This window comes from Fistularia commersonii, chromosome 8 (assembly GCF_037954325.1).
Source record: "Fistularia commersonii isolate RoL2024-O1a breed Wild chromosome 8, RoL_Fcom_v1.0, whole genome shotgun sequence".
NCBI classification, from domain to species: domain Eukaryota; kingdom Metazoa; phylum Chordata; class Actinopteri; order Syngnathiformes; family Fistulariidae; genus Fistularia; species Fistularia commersonii.
Genome location: NC_141291.1, coordinates 9,459,968 through 9,478,932, shown reverse-complemented (window position 1 = coordinate 9,478,932; position 18,965 = coordinate 9,459,968). Strand labels below are relative to the sequence as shown.

The following is an 18,965-nucleotide window of genomic DNA, read 5'->3' as shown; positions in this document are numbered from 1 at the left end:
ATTCCACCGTGGGGAAATTTCAAACACTCACTGCAGAAAGTGGACAGTGCAAGAAAAAGTTAAGAAAAAATAGAAAATTAAAAATAAACAATAAACAGTGTTAACAATATGTATAAATAGGAAGGACTTGTTGCAACTAAAAAATATGTTGGCAATTTATAAATAGTATAAACATGCAAAAGTAGCTACTAGCAGCAAACAACAGCAATACTCGCAGAAGTAAGTATTAGTGTTATGAATGAATGAATAAATGAATGAATGAATGAGTGAAATGGTGTTACATGTGTGTGATCTCAAGGTGTGTTTTGGATATGAATCTACAGTGTGCCTTGAAACTGATAAAAATGGTATAGTTAAAAAGATAGTTGGATGTTTCACAGGTTTTCTGCAGCCAAAGGGAGATTTATTTTGTGTTTTTGCTCTTATGCACTTTTGCACTTATTTATTTCACAGAGTAAAGAACAAAATGAAACACGACAAAGGAATGATTTGCAAAAGACGCCAACAAACAATACATTATGAGAATATTGGTGTTTGACAATAGGCCGGAGAACCAGATCCCCAGGCTACCTGTAGCATTACACCTCTAATGAAAACACACTGTCATATATATTGACTCTCACTGAGCTTAGATCCAAAGTTAACCTCTTATGTTATTTTCCTCCACTGTCAGCACATCTTCTTCCGTATTGTTTTCTGTTCTTGCACTCGGCCCAGACCGCAGCCTCACATCTGTCTCTGCCTTCGCCTGGGTGTTTCAGTGATTCCGAGCAGTTAAATTCAATTTTAAAAAAAATCCAAGCGTTGCACTTAAAACCTTTCGGTCTCCACCCTCGCATTCTGTGGCTCTCGACCAAACATCTCCCACCACCGTGGATTGTCAAATACCATTCACAAAGCAAGTGACATTTTGGTTTAATTAAGTGTACATCTTGGCAAAGTATGGGCCTTCCAAACACGTTCCTGCGCGCTCAAGCTTTTTTGGACCAATTTTTTTCTCACAGAAAGTGGATCTTCAACTCGATGGTGACTGACTTTAAATTTCCCATTAGCTGCTTTTGGACAGATCACTTCTCCTCCATGGGAACCTTTGAGTTTTGCGTTGCCTTAAGTGCCACATTGGAAAACATACCACCAAAGATCACGAAGACGACATGGATGACATGGAGAGCGAAGCTGCCTCGGCGCATTCGTCTTTTGTTTTGAGGAATAATAACCCGGGACTATCAGATGAGTTGAAGTGTTTTCATTTTCTCCCTCCACGGCTTCGCTGTGTCAAGAACCCCACCGTTCGCTAACTCCGCACTTATTTAAAGCGAAAATGTTGACGTTCCTCTTCGAGCCCTGGGAAGCCCCCCTGCAAGGTAGCGGGCCAGAAGAGATCAGACCTCCTTTTTCTCACTTATTCTGTCCATTATGTCCCAAATAAAATCAGACAACCAGTGACCATAGCAGATTTTTCAAATCGCGCCCTGCAGTCCACAGGAAGTCTGCAGAGGTTCTCAGTCATCCAGGATATGGTGAATATCTTGAATTAATTCTTGATTCCTTTGAAGACAGCAATGTCCGTAATCTGGCCAGAGAAGACAGATTTGTCAAAACAGAAAAAAACATCTCTGAAGAACAGAGAAGGGGGCCTCAGACACAACCTTTCACAAACATATAAGGCCATTCAGGGATTAATAGACGGACCAGGATCATCTGCACCCTCCAAACAACAAGGAAAAATCCCCCACCAGAACCAGCCCTCGCTAACTTTCACATGAGCCTCAGTCCATGTAATCCAACAGGTTTTACTCCTTTGTCTGGCTTTACCTTGTCACATTCCAACCCAGGTAATCCCCCAAATATTCTCTTTTGTACCCAACGAACGACACCACCATTAGCATAACAACCCGCTTAGTCCTAGTTTCTGCCCATTAACTCTTCCATTTATATAAAGAGCTACCATAACCTAGACCTGCCCAAAATCCTGGCGTTTATATTTATATATTGCTATACATTTATATGTTATTTATATAACACCCATCTATTACGGGAGCACAGATACAAGACGCAATTATTGTTACCAGCAGATTTATCTTGAAACAGGGGTTCCTAAATTTCAGACAGATGTAATCTGCAAGTCCCCATTGCTAAATTCGACCGGGAGACACTATCTAGTTAAAGTGCTTTACTTCTGTGTCGGGAAATATTGCCCGAGTTACATCAACCTTGAATCTAAGATGATATAACACCTAGTTCCAACCAAGTGACGGGATCTGAAGGAGTTTACATCAGCAGACAGCCACAGCTCGCCGTGCTGGAGTGAAAACTGATTCATAACAAGGAACTTTACTTTGCTGTCGATCAGACCTAATCTTAAAAGTTGCTTCTGCTTCACTTATTTTAGTTTCTCGGGTGTTTTTTTTTTTTTTTTTTTAGATGCTATGGATTTTTGAGACGTCTGAAGATGTGCAGGTTCTCTTTGGTAGTGAGGAGGAAGGATGGGATCAGGGACGTGTCCGTCAGAGAGACGGCACATGTTAGATGTTCTGGAGATAACATCAGACGGAGATGGTTTGGTTCGTGCGCAGTTAAAAGTTAATGAATTTAATGGAGAGGATGTAGAGGAGAAGGTGAGATAGAGGCAGGTGATTGGTGGTGGCGACCCCAGGAGGGAGCGGCCTGAAGGAAAAGGAGATTTTTTTAGACGTTTTATATTTGGAATGTGATGTGACTGAGTATATTTGAGGTTCAGTGAGGAAAACTAGTTCAAAGAATGGATTAGGTTGTGTTGTGGTGAAGTTGACATATTTACCAACATGCACGAAGACCTAGAAGCTGCATTCTGAACCATTTTCTCTTCAGAAGATTATTTTCTTGAAGTGTATATATTTGACACAAAATCATCTTTATAAATCCAACCAATATTCAACCATCACATCAATTCAGTGTTTATATGTTATATACATACATATATATATATATATACACTTCTAAATTAGATTCATTGAGATGTTTCACCTTGGAAAACCTGGAAATTCCAAATACTTTGTACAATAAATTACAGAGTAGACATAAATGATAACAGTAGCTCTAACACAGACTGACTTCCTCTTAGTTTTCCACAAAGGTAAGCATGTTAGGATAAGAGTGAGACTCCTGCACAGCAGCACAATTAGAAACAAAACGCTGGTTAATAAGTGGAAAACTAGACCGAGAGACAATCTTCATTTTTAAAAATTTGGTTTTGGAGCTGCTTTGTGGCTGGTGTGCCCTCACTTTATATTGACAAGATACAAGTAAGCTGTAATATTCAGAGGAGCAGGAAGGTTGAGAAACACTAGAATAATAATTCTTTAAATACGTTTGACATTGAAAGTGTCACAACTTAAACTTATGTAAATTCCTTAAAGAGTACTGCATGAAGTAATTTGTTTCCTCCGTTTACTGCTGGGCAGCACACTGTAACGTGAACAGGCTCTTCTCTCTCGATCCCTCAAAATAAATAAATTCAACATTTTGCAGAGCCTGACAAACACTGGGTTTGTTTACCTGCCGGACATTGAAAAGTGATATTTGCAAATTGCACAGACCCTTTTTTTTCCGAAGGAAAAGGGCATCATTTACATTCTGCCCTCGAAATTCTTTGCCGTGCTGCCGGTGTGGCACGGCAAAGAATCTGCGCAGACAGATAGGAGCATCCTGCCTTAGATCGAGGACTCTTAAAAGTCCAAAGTGATGGATGCACATAAAAACAAGTCTATTTGTATTTTAAATGGTGGCGTATTTATAGAAAACCCATGGATTTCCACAGTGCAGTCATATCCTGCATTGTTTCAGAAACAATTTAATCTCTCTTTCAGGTAATATGTCACCTCCTTGCTCCTTGGGCGTTTACAGTACACCAGAACACGCTGTAGAAGTGAATTGTAAAATTTAAAAGAAGATGAGCTGTTGATCTAGATGTTTCCTGCTCAGATGTATTAGTGCGGTTTCCAGATTGGATTATTTAACATGTTAAGGTTAATGTCTTGAGTGCATTCATCCTAACTGGGGGCAGAAACAGACGGCAGAGCCGTGGATCCTGCAGGCTTCCTTGTGAAGAAGTGTGCGGCCGGGTCACCGCAGAGCAGCCTTGGCAACCAGAGAGACATTTAAACTGTAGATTGTCTTTAGCTTAAATGCTCCATCCCATTTTTCGCGGCCTCCAGGCTCGCAGCCTGTCCAAGGCGGTGGCGGGAGTGAAGACATGTGGGTGTCCTGTGACCTGGGTGTGAAATTAACAGGTCGGCTACAAGCAAATATAAAGAGCAAGCCTTAATATACCTTCTTGGGACACATTAAATACTATCAGTCACACACACTCCCACTTAAAATGGCTTTATAATGCCAAAACCATTTTCCTGCTGTGTGTATCTTCTTTCTAAAAGCGGTATTTAAAGTTACATTTCCACCAGCAAGTTGTCAAGGTTGGCCGTGTCCTATATTACTAATAGAGATATATATATTGGGAAAAAAAAAGTTAGCGTGTATTTTCTTTGGATTTATTGTTGGATTTTAGAATCACTCTTTTGGGGTTAGATTAGATTAGATTAGATTAGATTAGATTAGATTAGATTAGATTAGATTAGATTAGATTCAACTTTATTGTCATTAGACATGTATAACTACAGGGCAATGACCAGCAGTTTAGCATCTAACCAGAAGTGCAAAAAAAAAAACAGCAGGTGCAGATAAAACAGTTACATTAACAGTATGTGCATGGTATAGTATGGCAATAATTTACAAGTGGATTACAGATAGGGTAATATGCAGATATTACACAGATGGGTATGTGCATTAAATTTATCGGACTTTACACTGGAACTATGGACGTAATTTACAAGTAGAAATGTACAGGCAATAAGTTATGCAATAGAAAATTATTGTTGAAATGGACATTAAGTAGTACATAGATAAATATAAACAGTGGCTGCCTAGGGTTACTTAATTCTGCAATATTGTGTGGTGGCGTTTGTGTAACTCTTGACTTAATGTTTACACTGAAAGTTGTTTTAACTGACATTAAGGAGCCCAGATGTGTGAACGAGAGGGCAAATGGTCATCTGTCGAGCTTGGGCTGGCGACCCCAAGAGGGTAAAGGGTAGAAAATGGATGGATGGATGGATAAATGAGCTGAAGGAACATTTTATAACAGTCAGGTGAATTTTAATGCTGCACATCAGTGTGCGGCTGTGTGCCGATGGATGTTTGCTTTTTCCCTGCATCTCATTTCTAAGGATCAGTAAGCATCACAGGGTGAGCTCATTGGATTTGATTACCCAGCAAGGCAGTTGCTAAGCAGCACCCGGGAAGCAGATAGGGGGTTCAGTTACTTGCCCGACGAGACTGGACAGGCCAGGGAATCAAACCAGGAACATCCCTGAGCCACGCCGAGACGTACAAGTATGACGTTGTCATTGAATGACGCCGGGGATTCCGGGTTGGCCGCTGCAGCCGATGCAGCTATTTATTTTCATATGCAGAATAATTCTGCATATGCAGGGGTTGCTAGTTCAATTCCAACAGGTTGGACCCCTGCTCTCACCCAATGACAGCCGGGACAGGCTCCACGTCACTTAAAAAGTAAATTTTTAAGTCTGCCATCAGAGAAATAGGAGGAAAAATAAGAATACATTTTATTCCAGGCGCCTTACACCACACCCTAGGACGCTGCACAGACATATTCATAAACACAAAATGTCTGCAGATGGCCTTGAACGTTAACGGGAGGATTTTGATTTTAATACCGAGCTGAAGCGGGAGACAGTTGCACTTTGTGGAGGGAGAGGGTTCGAGCTGAGTTCTGGACCAGTTAAAGTTCATGGAGGGATTTTTGAGGGGGGCTGAAGAGGAGAGAGTTGCAGTCGTCTAGACGGAAGGCGACGAGGCAGTGGACAAGGATGGTGGCAGCGTGGGAGCGAGTGAATGTTGGATTTGTGGAAGATGCGGCCGAGGGGAGGAAGATAGATGATGAGGACGGGCCCAGGATGGAGCCCTGAGGCACACCTGGAGCGACAGGGGAAAGGAGGGACTTAAAGGACCTGAATTAACAGAGTGCGAGCCGAGACGTAAGACATGAACTAGTCTGAGGGGGAGTAGAAGATAGACTGTTTATGTTTTGTTTAATTTCTTTACCCTGTAAATATTTCATAAGGCAGTTGGTGTTTTATTGTTTCCCTTTTTCCCTCAATTCTTTCTTTATCTGAGGTTCGGTCGCTTCCTTCTGTTCCAAATAAGATAGAAAAAAAAATGCAAATAAAAGTGGGACAGTGGATCAACTCTTGTAAAACTGTGATAATGTAAATCAAAGAAATAAATGTCATTACTCATCTTTTACATTTGATTTTTAAATAGCGTATCACAAACACAGCTTGGAAATTTACCGAAGTCATCACCAAAGTCGCTTCTCGGCTCAAAGTAATTTTATAACGTTTTGCAAACGATGTAAGGTGGCATTGCAGGCAATAAATATTTTTTTGTTTTTTCTTATTTTGCTGTAGAGCTTTATCACGATGACCCGTGTATTAATGTTGGTAAACTCCGTATGATATACGACTGAAATCTGCCTTTGAGTGCTCAAGCCGAGCCGCAAAGTGAGTAAACATATCAGCGGCCTCGGGGGAGGGGACTGACCTTCCTGTGGACACGACTGTGTTATTAGAAACACGATAATCCCTCAGCTAGAGGCGAGAGGAAGTCAGTCACCGGGGAAAGACAGGAGGCAGAGGAAGGGTGTTGTTATCCCGAGGTCGGACTGTGCGAGCAGACGTCTGCCGCTTTGATCAGGCGTCTGGAGCTTAATAGGTGCGAGCGGGTCGGCCGGGAAAAGACGCCAACAACGCAAATCAACAAGTATCAGACCAACAGCATCATTCAGCTCAGCGAGGGGAAAGTCCTTTGGTCCTTTTTTTTTTTTTAACTCTGACAACGAATGGGAATTTAAGGATCACAAGGCCCCAGAAGAGCGCACTGACATCTTATTTTATTTAGATACGATATCTCTGCAGAGATGCATCCAGATGCTCCGTTTACCGTACCATTTGCTTCAAATTAAAATGGAAATGATAATTAGGAGTGGCGTATGGCAGGGGGCGGAGGAGGAGGCAGCTGGAAGTAGCAAAGGTGAAAATGCGGAGGTTCTCCTTGGGAGCGAGGAGGACACGGAGGACCAGGAGGGAGTCCGTCAGTGGGGACATTTTAGACGTTCTGGAGATAAACGCCGTAACAGAGGAGGGATGGTGAGGATGCTGAGTTTGTAACTGCCAACCAGAGAAGAGGACCTTACAGATGGTTGGTGTGGAAGGAGAGGGTTGGATGGAGGCAGATGATTGGCAGCACAAAGGAAAAGAAGAAGAAGCATTTTAAAATATGAAGTATTGTTCTCATTGGGGAAGAAGTCCTTCTTTAGTTCCTGTCCAGTTATCAATGTAAGATAATTGTAAGAGTCCTGGGTTCATTTGAGTCATCAATAAGTCTGATTTGATATCTTCCTGTCACATCTGTGCAAAAAAATCCAAAAGGAGAAGTTCTGTTTAGAACCCACCAGGGATGTATCACCAGATCCTCGGCAGAGCTCTGCACCCTCCACATCTTCGGACTTCTTCCAAACGTCGTGCATCTGGTCCTCTCTTGAACTCTTTTTTTTTTTTTTTTTTTTTTTTGCCGCGGCGTATAATTAAACATAGCTCGCTGTTTTATTTTCCGCGGCCTTGAAATTATCTCGAAATTGTTTTTTTTTATAAACCTCGTTTTAACATCTTTTACATTTATTGACTTTTTCTGCTTTTAATGTAACAGACGATTTATTTACACTACACCCCCCCCCCCTTTTTCACTTCCACTCTAAGTAGCGAGGATGCATGGCCAGCAAAAACAAGCAGACCATTTTATACTACTGTTTTGAGGTATTAGGGCCAAAAGGCAACGACGGTCGGTGATGGATCCAATCAATCGCTCGCTCTTCGCCCGGCCGACGACTGGCTCTTATAGATGACTGAGAAGGCAGCCTTTCAACGGGCTCTGATTGATATCATCTCCCGGAGAAAATTGCCGCTGTCCACTGCCAAGTCGGGGCTGTCACATGGGCACAAACAGGAGCGGGGGGGATAAAGTGCTGCGGTAGCTCCCGTTTGACCTGATTCTGCCTCCCGCTCCGTCTCCTCTTTCTCCAGGGACCTCTTGTCCCAGTTTTCATCTCTTGGTGGAAAATTTGTAAAGGTTTGTTTACACTCTTTCTCCGTGTGTGTGCTTTCTCCCGAAACGTAGACGTGAGAAGGAGAACGATCTACGAGTACCACCGCGTGGAGCTGACGAAGACGAGGATCACTAATTCCACCGCAGTGGAAATGATGCCTTTGCCCAGTAAGAGGAATTTATCATCTTAATCCCCTTCTGTTTTTATTGCTGAATTTCTGCAATCCGGGTAAAGATCGGTATGTCTGCAAGGTCACCGGGTGCACGTGGCGTGTCATGGGTCTCACGTTGTGATCTTCCTCCTTCTCCAGCGTGTCTCCAGTTCACCTCCTGCGGCGCCTGCATCTCCTCCCAGATCAACTTCAACTGCAGCTGGTGCCATCGGCTCAACAGGTAGGCACATTCCGGCCTCATCCGTGCCGCCGCTCTCCTCGTGGCTATCGATGTGATCGGAGTTTCACAAAAAGAGGTCAGCGCGGAAAAAGAAAAATTCCTACGTGCCCTCACGCTCAGGCTTCGGGAAAGGTTTCCGGATTCGTCAGATGAAATTCTGGGATGCTGCCACAGCACAGGCCTCTGGGTGAAGGACATTTGGAGGCTCAAGGTTACAGATGTCTCATGCAACAATATCTTCTGTCTGCCGTTATATGGCGTTAAATGACAACATTTATTTTTAACTGCGAGATTTTATAGCTTGTAAATTCTGCTTAAATCTGATGCTATGCAGGGTTTTGTTTTCTATCAGGGGGTTTTCGGCAAAGTCGAGTAGAGGAAAGACACCTTTTTTACCAAGCGGTCTATTAAATTTGGTGCAGTGGTTAGCGCCTCCGTCTGGTTTTATTCCAACAAGAGGCCTTTCTGTAGGGAGTCTCCATGTTCTCCCTTTGTCTGTGTAGGGTTCCTCCAGGTTCCTCCAGGTTCCTCCAGGTTCTCAGATTTTCACCCACAATCCAAAAACATGCTGGAGGGCCATTGGAGACCCTAAATTTTCAAGATGTGTGAATAAGAGAGAGAGTCAAGTGATCAACAGGGTGAACCCGGCCTTCGTCCAATGACAGCTGGCAAAATAAGCAATGTAATGAATGGATAACTAGTCACAAACTATGAATCAATAATTATTTTTTACTTTGATCATCTGCACACATCCTAAACCAATCTGGAATATTAGAACATTAGTATTGTTAAATATTATTATCATTAATAATAATAATAGTAGTAATGATGATGATGATAATAATATTTATGAATATTCCATACATACTGTATTTTCATTTACATATTATTCTGTTTGTATTTTGTAAATAAAATGACCTGACTGAATATTAAAACGTTATAGAATAGAAAAGAACACACTTTTAATTACATGCTTTTTAATCACATTGGGGAAATGTCAAAATCTGCACAGCAGAGAGTGGAGTAGGTTAGTAATGTTGTAAATTAAAAACAGTAACATACACAGGATTGGAAAAATATAGATAAAAAAATGTCAACACTTGTGCAAAAAAAAAAATGATGGACATTTTTCGATAAGTAATAAAAGACTTTGTTTTTCCCATTGACTCCCAAGTCCTAACATTAGAGCTACAGGATCTGCCCAGCTTTTAAACAGCTGTTGACAAAGTTTTAAGAACCCTGTAATGCTCTCCCAACATTTCCATATTCTCATTATAATTTTTCAAGCATGTATCATATTATAAACAAAATATGAAAGCGGTGATTTTTGCTTCGACGTGTTATCTCTCCTAGGATTGAGAGTGTGTGAAATATTTGTTTGCAGAACAATAAAATGCCGACATTTGATTCTGAAGGTAGCATCCGTTTCACGCACACCTGCTCCGTCAGCTGCTGCTGCTTCTTTTATCTCATCCTGACAGTCTCTACTCAAAAACAAGTAAATATTTGAGCCGCAACACAAGTGTTCAAATGTTCCTCCATAGTTTTTCCCAAATAGCCGCCATCGGAGCTGAACTGAGGGGATTTTATTTGTCGGGTCAGAGTGCTCTATCTGATTGCCATGTGCAGGAGCTTCAAAGTTGCATGTCACTGCCATTTAGCGTGCAAATAAATCCTTCAAAAAGGATGAATTTGGGAGTTTCTTCCCCCAGATTTCTTTGCCCCTGCCCGCAGATGCTTTTGGAGTGCCACTTTGCATCACATATTTATTTATTCCGTGAGTTAAATGGATGGCCAAGGACGGATGCGGCACTCCTCCTCTGTCCGTCGGGATTTCACATGACGGATTTTCAACGGTTCCTCAGTTAGCTGTCCTTCTGCTCTACAGCTTAATTCCTTCCGCCTTCGACGGAGACAAACTAATTTACAGCGCCGGTGCACGAGCTGTGTTTTCCTCCTGTAATTTATGGACACTTAAGAAAGATACTGTATGCCCGTGGCGGAGATCTCATTAAGCTGCATTTTAATTAGCCCTCTAACGGCGTTAATATCTGACTATTCAGCCCCTTGTATCCTTCAGCCACTTCCTTCGAGAAAGCAAACATCCTTTAAACAGGCGCTAATTAAAATAAAAACGGCGTCCTCGTTGGCTCCGGGGTTAATGAAAGGCGCTGACATTTTAAGAGAGCAACCGTAATGAACTCGTCCCACGGTGGAGCGCAGGGAAGTGGGAGAATTCACGCTAAGTTCCGGGTGCCGTCGGGTTTCCCGAGGCTGGCGAGCGCGGCCGGGGCCGAGGCGGGCGGAAAAAACCCGGCAGATATTTTAACGGACCCGCAGCGGGCCGTGAATGTCTGGATGGATTAAAGGTGATGAATTTGGTACAGATGCAGATTTGTTTACGTTGCGGGCTGAGATGCTGAGCTCATTGTTGACTAAAAGCTGCTTAGTAGGCAAACTTCATTATGTCTTTGTTAGCTTCCTGCTACTACATGTGCTTGAATTTGAATAAGTCACATTTTAGTAAATAAAGAAATGCTTTGCTCCATCACCATCACCACCATATTAGAGCTTCTTATTTTTCAATTATTATGAATATCCAGCAGCTCAGCCGTTTACCGGATATTATTCGGGCGTGTGAATGAGAGGGTGAACGGTTGCACATCCCTAAAAGATTGGTGGGTGAGAGGGTGAATGATTTTGTGGTTTGTCGGCCCGGGAAATCGGTCCGGAGAAAAGGCGCGATTAGGCGGAGGAGTCTGTCTCGACCGAGTGGACAGATGGAGGTGAGTTTTCAGGGGGCGGAGTACAAAGGGAATGTGATGATTAGAGAGGTGGAAAAATGGAAATGGAGTCCCGCTTGTAGCAGTGGCACCATAACGATATATTCAGCGGAAAATCCGGGCCTGCTGGGGATGTTTAATACTTCTGGACTAAAAGTGTCAGCGTTGCACAAAGCTCTGCCAGCGTGAGATTAGCGAGGATCTACATCTTGATTTGGTCATAGGTGGTTTCATTTGTGCGCGGTTGGTTTTTCGACCACCTGCGGTGACAAATAAGATCCGGGCTGGCGAAGCTCTGCCGCAAACGCAGTGTGGGTTTTCCCTCCGGAGAAGACGTGGCGATGGGAACCTGGCGGGTTTCACAAGTGAGAGAATTATATCTGGGCTGCTGGAGCTTTACCAGCTGCCAACTTGATTATTGCCCACTGTTATTCCCTTGACCCGCTGATCTTCTTTGCTCTGAGATCCCGCAACCTCATACTGTACTTCAGGGAGAGGGTGTTGGGAGGTTCACAGTTTCCCCTTTTTCTCTGTGAAGTCGAAGTGTTCGATTAATTTTCTACCGGATTTTCTCATCAGCATTCAACTAGCCTTCGGAGGACGGTGCTTTAAAGGTGCTTCTTCTCTACGCAGATGTTCCAGCGGATTCGATCGCCATCGGCAAGACTGGGTGGACAACAGCTGCCCGGACGAGGTGAGAGAATCACATGGTTTTGAATATGACGTGGTTGGATACGCACGTTCATCTTTGACCGACACGCGTTTCTCCAATGTTTCAGACCAAGGACAAGATGTGTGACATGATTGACACCACGAACCTCTACCCATTCACCACCACAGTCGTGGCTAAAACCACATCCAGGAGCAAAGAGTCAACCACAGGCGGGAACCAACCCTCTACCGCCCACCCGCCCACCAGCGTCCCGACCGAAGGTAAAAAACATTTGGATCGAGGCCATGCGTTGTCTGCGAGGCCGCCTTTCAAGAAGACCGATGCCCCGTTTCGGGAGCATATTATATGAAACGCATTCGCCGGAACTGTTCTTTATTGGAATTTATGCATTCCTTTCTATATAACACGCACAGAGTACCTCTCACTTCAGTGTATTGATACTTCCAGTGCTTCTCCACTTTATCCAGAAAAGAAATCCCAGATGGCAGGCAGTGAAGCGAGACGTAACATCTGTGTTTGCACAACTTTTACACAATCCAGATCGAATTAGGTGACCTCGTCCGTCCCAAACACTGTCAGTGCTCAATCTCACGCAGCCTCCCCATGTCTGCCATCAGTTTATTTATTTTTCCTTTACTTTGCAGAATAGTACAATGACAGTGTGATGTAGTGAAGGCTTAATGTTGAAAGGATGATGAGATCCTGAGCTCGCTTTTCTCATTTTGTCAGAATCAATGGAAAACAAGTTCCGGGAAAATTGATACAATGTGGTCCAGATATCGAAGGTCTCCTTCTGTATCGGAGGACTCATTCATTAGGAGCCAGTGAGACGCTTCAGAAAAGCGTTCATTCATTCATTATTATAATTAGTTTGAAAACAATGTACATATTTCCTGCACAGCCAAGGAAAGCACTTGTAACGGGCATGGGGTTAGAATGACTTCACCTTGAAATATCTTATCTGTAAAATATTGGGTCACCCTTGTGATATTGACAGCTGACGTAACCACGGCGAAGAGGAGATTTTTGACTCAAAAGTTTAAAATATCCCCCTCTTTCTATCGGTCTTCAGTTTCTGTGATGCTTTTAGGCATTGTTTTTTGGTTCAGTGAATGATTTTTTTTTTTTTTATAAATTCAAGGATCAAAGAGAATGAGCAAACTTTCCTTTAATAATGAATGTAATCATGAATTAGCGCCTTATCAATTAACTCATTCATATCCAATAGTTCATCAATATGAGCGTTTCCGGGGTTCACACAGCCGGTCCGTCGCAGCACCTTGTACAGAGACCGACATTCGTTCATTCTCCTTATTGTTATGTGTCTAAAAGAAATAAATAAGACGCGATAGCTCGAGCAGCTCGAACGAAGCAGATGTAGTTTTACTGCAGCAGAACGTCGTGTGCATTCGGAAAAGGAACATTTCACAGTGTGTGTTAATATTAGCAGTCAAACCATTTACACCCTTAAATTGGAAAAGGATTTAAGGTGACTGCAGGCATATTTTACAGAGAGACCTCACAGCAGCCATGCAGGTAATCACGTTACATTATCTCCCTCACAGAAGAATGACATCCCATTTAGACATCTTGTGACACCTTTGCTTTTTTTGCCAAAACGGCAGTGAAATAGGTGTTGAGATATCATCTCCACTGTTCATTTCGTTCCCCCTGCCTGGCATGTAAAACCCCCAAAGAATGACAGTTACGAGGGTCGTGCCTTTTTGACATTGCGGCGTAAAGTATCGAGCGCGTGATTCACGGCGACGCGGTGGGAGACCAACTCGAATCTCGCCGCGGCGTAATCTAAGTTATCTTTTGGAAATCCTCTTTGAAAAGGCGCAGACGGTTCTGTTTTTGCTGATGATAGGAAAATGGCCAAGGTGTCCTCCAAAGTTTGTTTACTGATATTTCCTGTTTCTGTCTTTTCCCCCAGAGACAGTCATGGTGAAAAGTTATTGTGCCTGTTTTTCACCTCTTTTCCCTTTTTATTGCTCAATCAGACTCTGGCTGCAGACTTTAATTTGAATTTGAATTTATAATCCTAAGGTGACTGGCCTCGGCAAGGCGACGTCATGTCACTCTGCAAAATGGTTTTCTCAAGTGCCCTTCAGTATTGCAGCTGTTTTTTGTTTCGGAGATGAAATTATGGGTTTCGGCTTTTAGGCTGCTGTGTCTGCATTTGAGGGCATCTTATTATCAAATCTACCTTTTTTTGCATCGGGATGTAAGAACGTGTATCTTACTGATTATGTTACTTGTCTCCCACTAGCCTTTCATAAGATGTGGATAAAATAGAAATGATAATATTATTTCTAATAATAAGAATAATAGCAAAGATGATAATGATGATGACTGTTAAAAACACTAATAATAACTGTTGATAATAGTAATAATAAGGCTTATTTTAATATATTATAAATATCATATTAGGAATAATAATAATACTATCCCTTCATCTTTTTCTTCTTATTATTATTATGTAGTGATTATATGTAGTTATTATGTAGTGATTATAATATTAATTTTTAGCATAAGTATGATTATTATTTTTACACATTCTTGCTGCTGCTTTCGGTAGTTACATAAAATTAAATCGATGGACTGCTCTATATAAATATCCTTGATTTTATTTTTGAGTGAATACAATATCATTCCAACAAGGAAAATACAGTCCAACATGGTTTCATTTCAAAGAATCTAACCAATTCCCTGTGTGAGTTTGTAGCTTGTGCTAATTTCCAACTCTTGTCCCTAGTTGGGCTGTTATTTACTTTATTTATGTGGCATGAGATTACAACACAATTGTCTGAGGACACTTTCCAAGTAGTGCCAGCCTGGACCACACTCTTTCAAATTATCTACAGAAACCCAACATTCCCCTGATGCGAGCACTTGATGAAACTGTTGTTAGGAAGAAAATAGGAACTTTGGACAGTAGCACCATCAGTTACATGGTTCTAGTTTACACAATACAATAATAACTTCAGTATTCATAAAATAAATAGCAGGGCCGCTGCAGGAGATCTGTGAAGGTGCAACATGAGAGAGCATAAACAATATAGAACGACACAATTTAAATGATCAACATGTAAATAATCCATTCATAATGGTTATAATAATAGTTTTACATCGGCAACTTATGCTGGGCTTACAGGAGTCTCGTCATCCTGAACGGAGAGGGAAAAGCAATGGACTGAAATCGCGGAGGCTCCGCAGAGACCCGGGGAAAACATTGCATGGTGACAAAAAATGCTGAGAATCCAGTTGTAGCCTTGTAAATTGTAAGATTCAGAATCTTTGTGAAATCCTTGAGACTAGGCTGTGACTTAAAACTTGGATTTAGATGTGAGCAGGTGTTCAATGACAGTTTTTCCACAAATCTTTTCAATCACTTCGGATGTACAGTTGGATTTAGTGGTACAAAAATACACTATATGACCAAATGTATTCACTGACCTATCCAAATTATTGTAATCAGGTGTTCCAATCACTTCCCTGGCCACAGGTGTATAAAATCAAGCACCTAGACATGTAGTCTGTTTTTTACAAACATTTGTGAAAGAATGGGTCGCTCTCAGGAGCTCAGTGAATCACAGCGTGGAACTGTGATAGGATGCCACCCGTGCAACAAATCTGTTTGTAAAATTTCATTATATTATTATATTGTATTATAAGAACATGGAAATGTTAGGGAACGACAGCAACTCGCCAACGAAGTGGTAGGCCACATAAACTGACGGAGCAGGGTCAGGGGATGCTGAGGCGTATAGTGCGACAAGGTCGCCAACTTTCTGCAGAGTCAATCGCTACAAACTTCATGTGACCTTCAGATTAGCTCAAGAACAGCGCACGGAGAGCTTCGTAGAATGGGTTTCCATGGCCGAGCGGCTGCATCCAAGCCACATGTCACCAAGTGCAATGCAAAGCATCAGATGCACTGATGTAAAGCGCGCCGCCACCGGACTCTAGAGCAGTGGAGACGCGTATCTGGAATGACAAATCGTGGTTCTCCATCTGGACGAGTCTGGGTTTGGCGGTTGCCAGGAGAACGGTACTTGTCTGACTCCATTGTGCCAAGTGTGAAATTTGGTGGAGGGGGGATTATTTTGTGGGATTGTGTTTCAGGAGCTGGGCTTGGCCCCTTAGTTCCAGTGAAAGGAATTCTGAAAGCTTCAGCATACCAAGAAATTTTGGACAATTCCATGCTCCCAACTTTGTGGGACCACTTTGGAGCTGGCTCCTTCCTTTTCCAGCATGACTGTGCACCAGTACACAAACCAAGGTTCCTAAAGACGTGGATGAACTTGACTGGCCTGCACAGAGTCTTGACCTAAACCCAATAGAACACCATTGGGAATAGAACCAAACCTTGTGGACAGCCTTCCTAGAAGAGTTAAAAAATTTTAGCTGCAAAGGATGGATCTACATCATATTGAACCCTATGGATTAGGAACGGGATGTCACCTAGTTCATACGTGAGTCAAGGCAAGTGAGCGAATACTTTTGGCGATATAAAGTGATGACGCTAGTCTGATCTCACCCATGGCATTTTTGGTGGTTTGTTTTTCCAGGAGTTTCTTCCTACATTCTTGTGCCATCCATTCTTTCATTCGTCTTCCACCACTTACTCAGTCACCGGCTGGACCTTTCTCCTCATCGCACACCCATTAATCACAGGGCCGATTTTAAATGGACACTCCATCGCAGGTCGGCGTGCATGATGAGTTGCGCTAATGAGGCTGTGAAATTTGCCCAGCTGTGAGGTGAAACACGGGGAATAATCACATCGCAGCGTGATGAGATGATTAAGAGATGAATAAAAAGTTTGACTTCACATGGCTGGATATGATGACATCCAGTGATGGATTCAGACGCCTCTGACTGTCTGGAGATCTCAATAAATCTGTTTCCTTCAGACTTCAATGAATTTGTTGGTTTGAGCGGTTAGGTGAACACGGAATATGGGAATATGGGTTGCTTTTAATTGCTCCACAACCTTTAGTGCTGTATACGCCTTATAGATAATGAATTTATGCCTTTCAAAGTGGCTCAGGACCATAAATATATATGTATATGATATTGAAATTTCCCCACATTCTTTTCTATTCAATATTAATGAAGACATCCGCGTTATCGGGCATTTGTGTTTGACCCCTCGTGGCCCAGAAGCCAGAAGAGTTTCATATAAAAGGTTATATATTTTCAATATATAAACTCTAGAAACATAATGACCCCTATTTTGTCCTCCATTGACAGTCATGCATTTCATTTACTTATTTGTTTCACAGGCACCAATGTGGAAATGCAAATATCAAATCCCAGTGAATTCACTTGTTCGATGAAATGCATCCGGCGGTGACAAATTAGCATAAATGTCTCCTGCAGTTCCAGGAGAAATGGGTCATCCGACATTTTCATTTTTCGTACATATAGTTAACCCCCAGACAGCTGTGACGTGTTGAATTCAGAATGCTGAGCCATTATGTTCAAAGAATACATGTTTGATTACATTTAAAGTGTAGAACATTTTGCATTGCAGAGAAGCTTTATCTCATTTTAGACCTTTGGAAAGCATTTTCATTTCTGTCTTGTGACTCAAAAGCAAATTACAGCAAGAAGCGGTAATTATTGTGTCTGGTTGATTTGTGTCTCCGTCTCTTCTCACAGACGACACCAAGATCGCTCTACATCTCAGAGACAACCAAGGTAGGTGTTTGCTTTTCACCTCTGAGACGCCAACCACTGCCACTGTTGTGACTGCTATTTGTTTTATTGCCTGTTTTTTGTGCATGTGGTTTTTCAATCATTTTTGGGGCGACGTTTAAAACATCTCATTGCTAAGGAGCCGATGCTTCATCTCCTTTTGTATTTACACACCATAGAGTTGCAGAGGTAAACGAACCTTCACGGCCACGTACAGTCATACTTTGACTTACAAGTTTAATTCGTCCCGTGTCTGAGCGCGTGACTCAATAATCAATTAAATTTCACCATTAAAATGACTCAAAATTGTTACATGTTTTTTGAAAATTAGAAAAATGTACTTTATAGGACTGTCTCAGAAAATATGATGATTGTGATAAAGTTCTTTATCTTCTGTAATACAATTACAAAAAAAAAATGTCATACATTCTGGATTCATTACAAATCAACTGAAATATTGCAAGCCTTTTATTATTTTAATATTGCTGATTATGGCTTACATCTTAAGAAAACTCAAAAATCCTATCTCAAAATATTACAATATTATGAAAAGGTAATTTTTGTTTTTTAATTGCATTACAGAAGATGAAGAACTTTATCACAATATTCTTATTTTCTGATGAAGAATTCTACCACGGTTGCTGACTTTTTTAGGAATTTGATGGCAAAAGGTTGGCCATAAATCTGAAGGAAGCGAGAGTTAAATTTACCAGATGATGTAGCTGATGCCGTAGCCCCCACACGTGATGAAAGATATCCAATAGTACGTCGCTTTGCTCGAAAAAGACGACGATACCCTAACCTTTGCAGTAAATTCACTTTTAGCATCTTTGTGATTGAATTGTGATGGAAAAAATATGACAGGCAGTCAAAGCTCCTGAAATTAATAAATAGGCTTTGCAGGGAAAATGTGTTTTAATGAAAGCAGACGATTAAAGAGCCAACTTCTCGGCGACTGTTTGTCCTTCAACCCTCAGCTGTCTGCTGTTGCGCCTCCAGAAGGAGTTTTCCCACTGCTCTCAGCGACGCTGTGCACTTTATCTGCAAATCAATTCAAAACATTCAAAATCTAAATTGACTCACGCACTATTCTCAAAATGCTATTTGAAAAGTTTCGTCTCGTGCTCGAGAGGATGGGGAAACCCGCAGCTCCAATCATAGTTTCATTATCCGCTCGCTGCAAGTCTCCA

General features: G+C 41.9%; 1 protein-coding gene across 1 annotated transcript in view; it reads left to right on the top strand.

Annotated features, from left to right (window-relative positions):
* The window catches only part of plxdc2b (plexin domain containing 2b), a 101,404-nt gene that overhangs the window by 72,616 nt on the left and 9,823 nt on the right, over positions 1-18,965 (top strand). Inside the window, exons 8-12 of the mRNA XM_086151049.1 lie at positions 8,293-8,388; positions 8,532-8,613; positions 12,030-12,090; positions 12,176-12,329; positions 17,740-17,778. Coding sequence (XP_086007175.1) covers positions 8,293-8,388; positions 8,532-8,613; positions 12,030-12,090; positions 12,176-12,329; positions 17,740-17,778 — 432 coding nt within the window. The remainder of the gene's footprint in view (positions 1-8,292; positions 8,389-8,531; positions 8,614-12,029; positions 12,091-12,175; positions 12,330-17,739; positions 17,779-18,965) is intronic.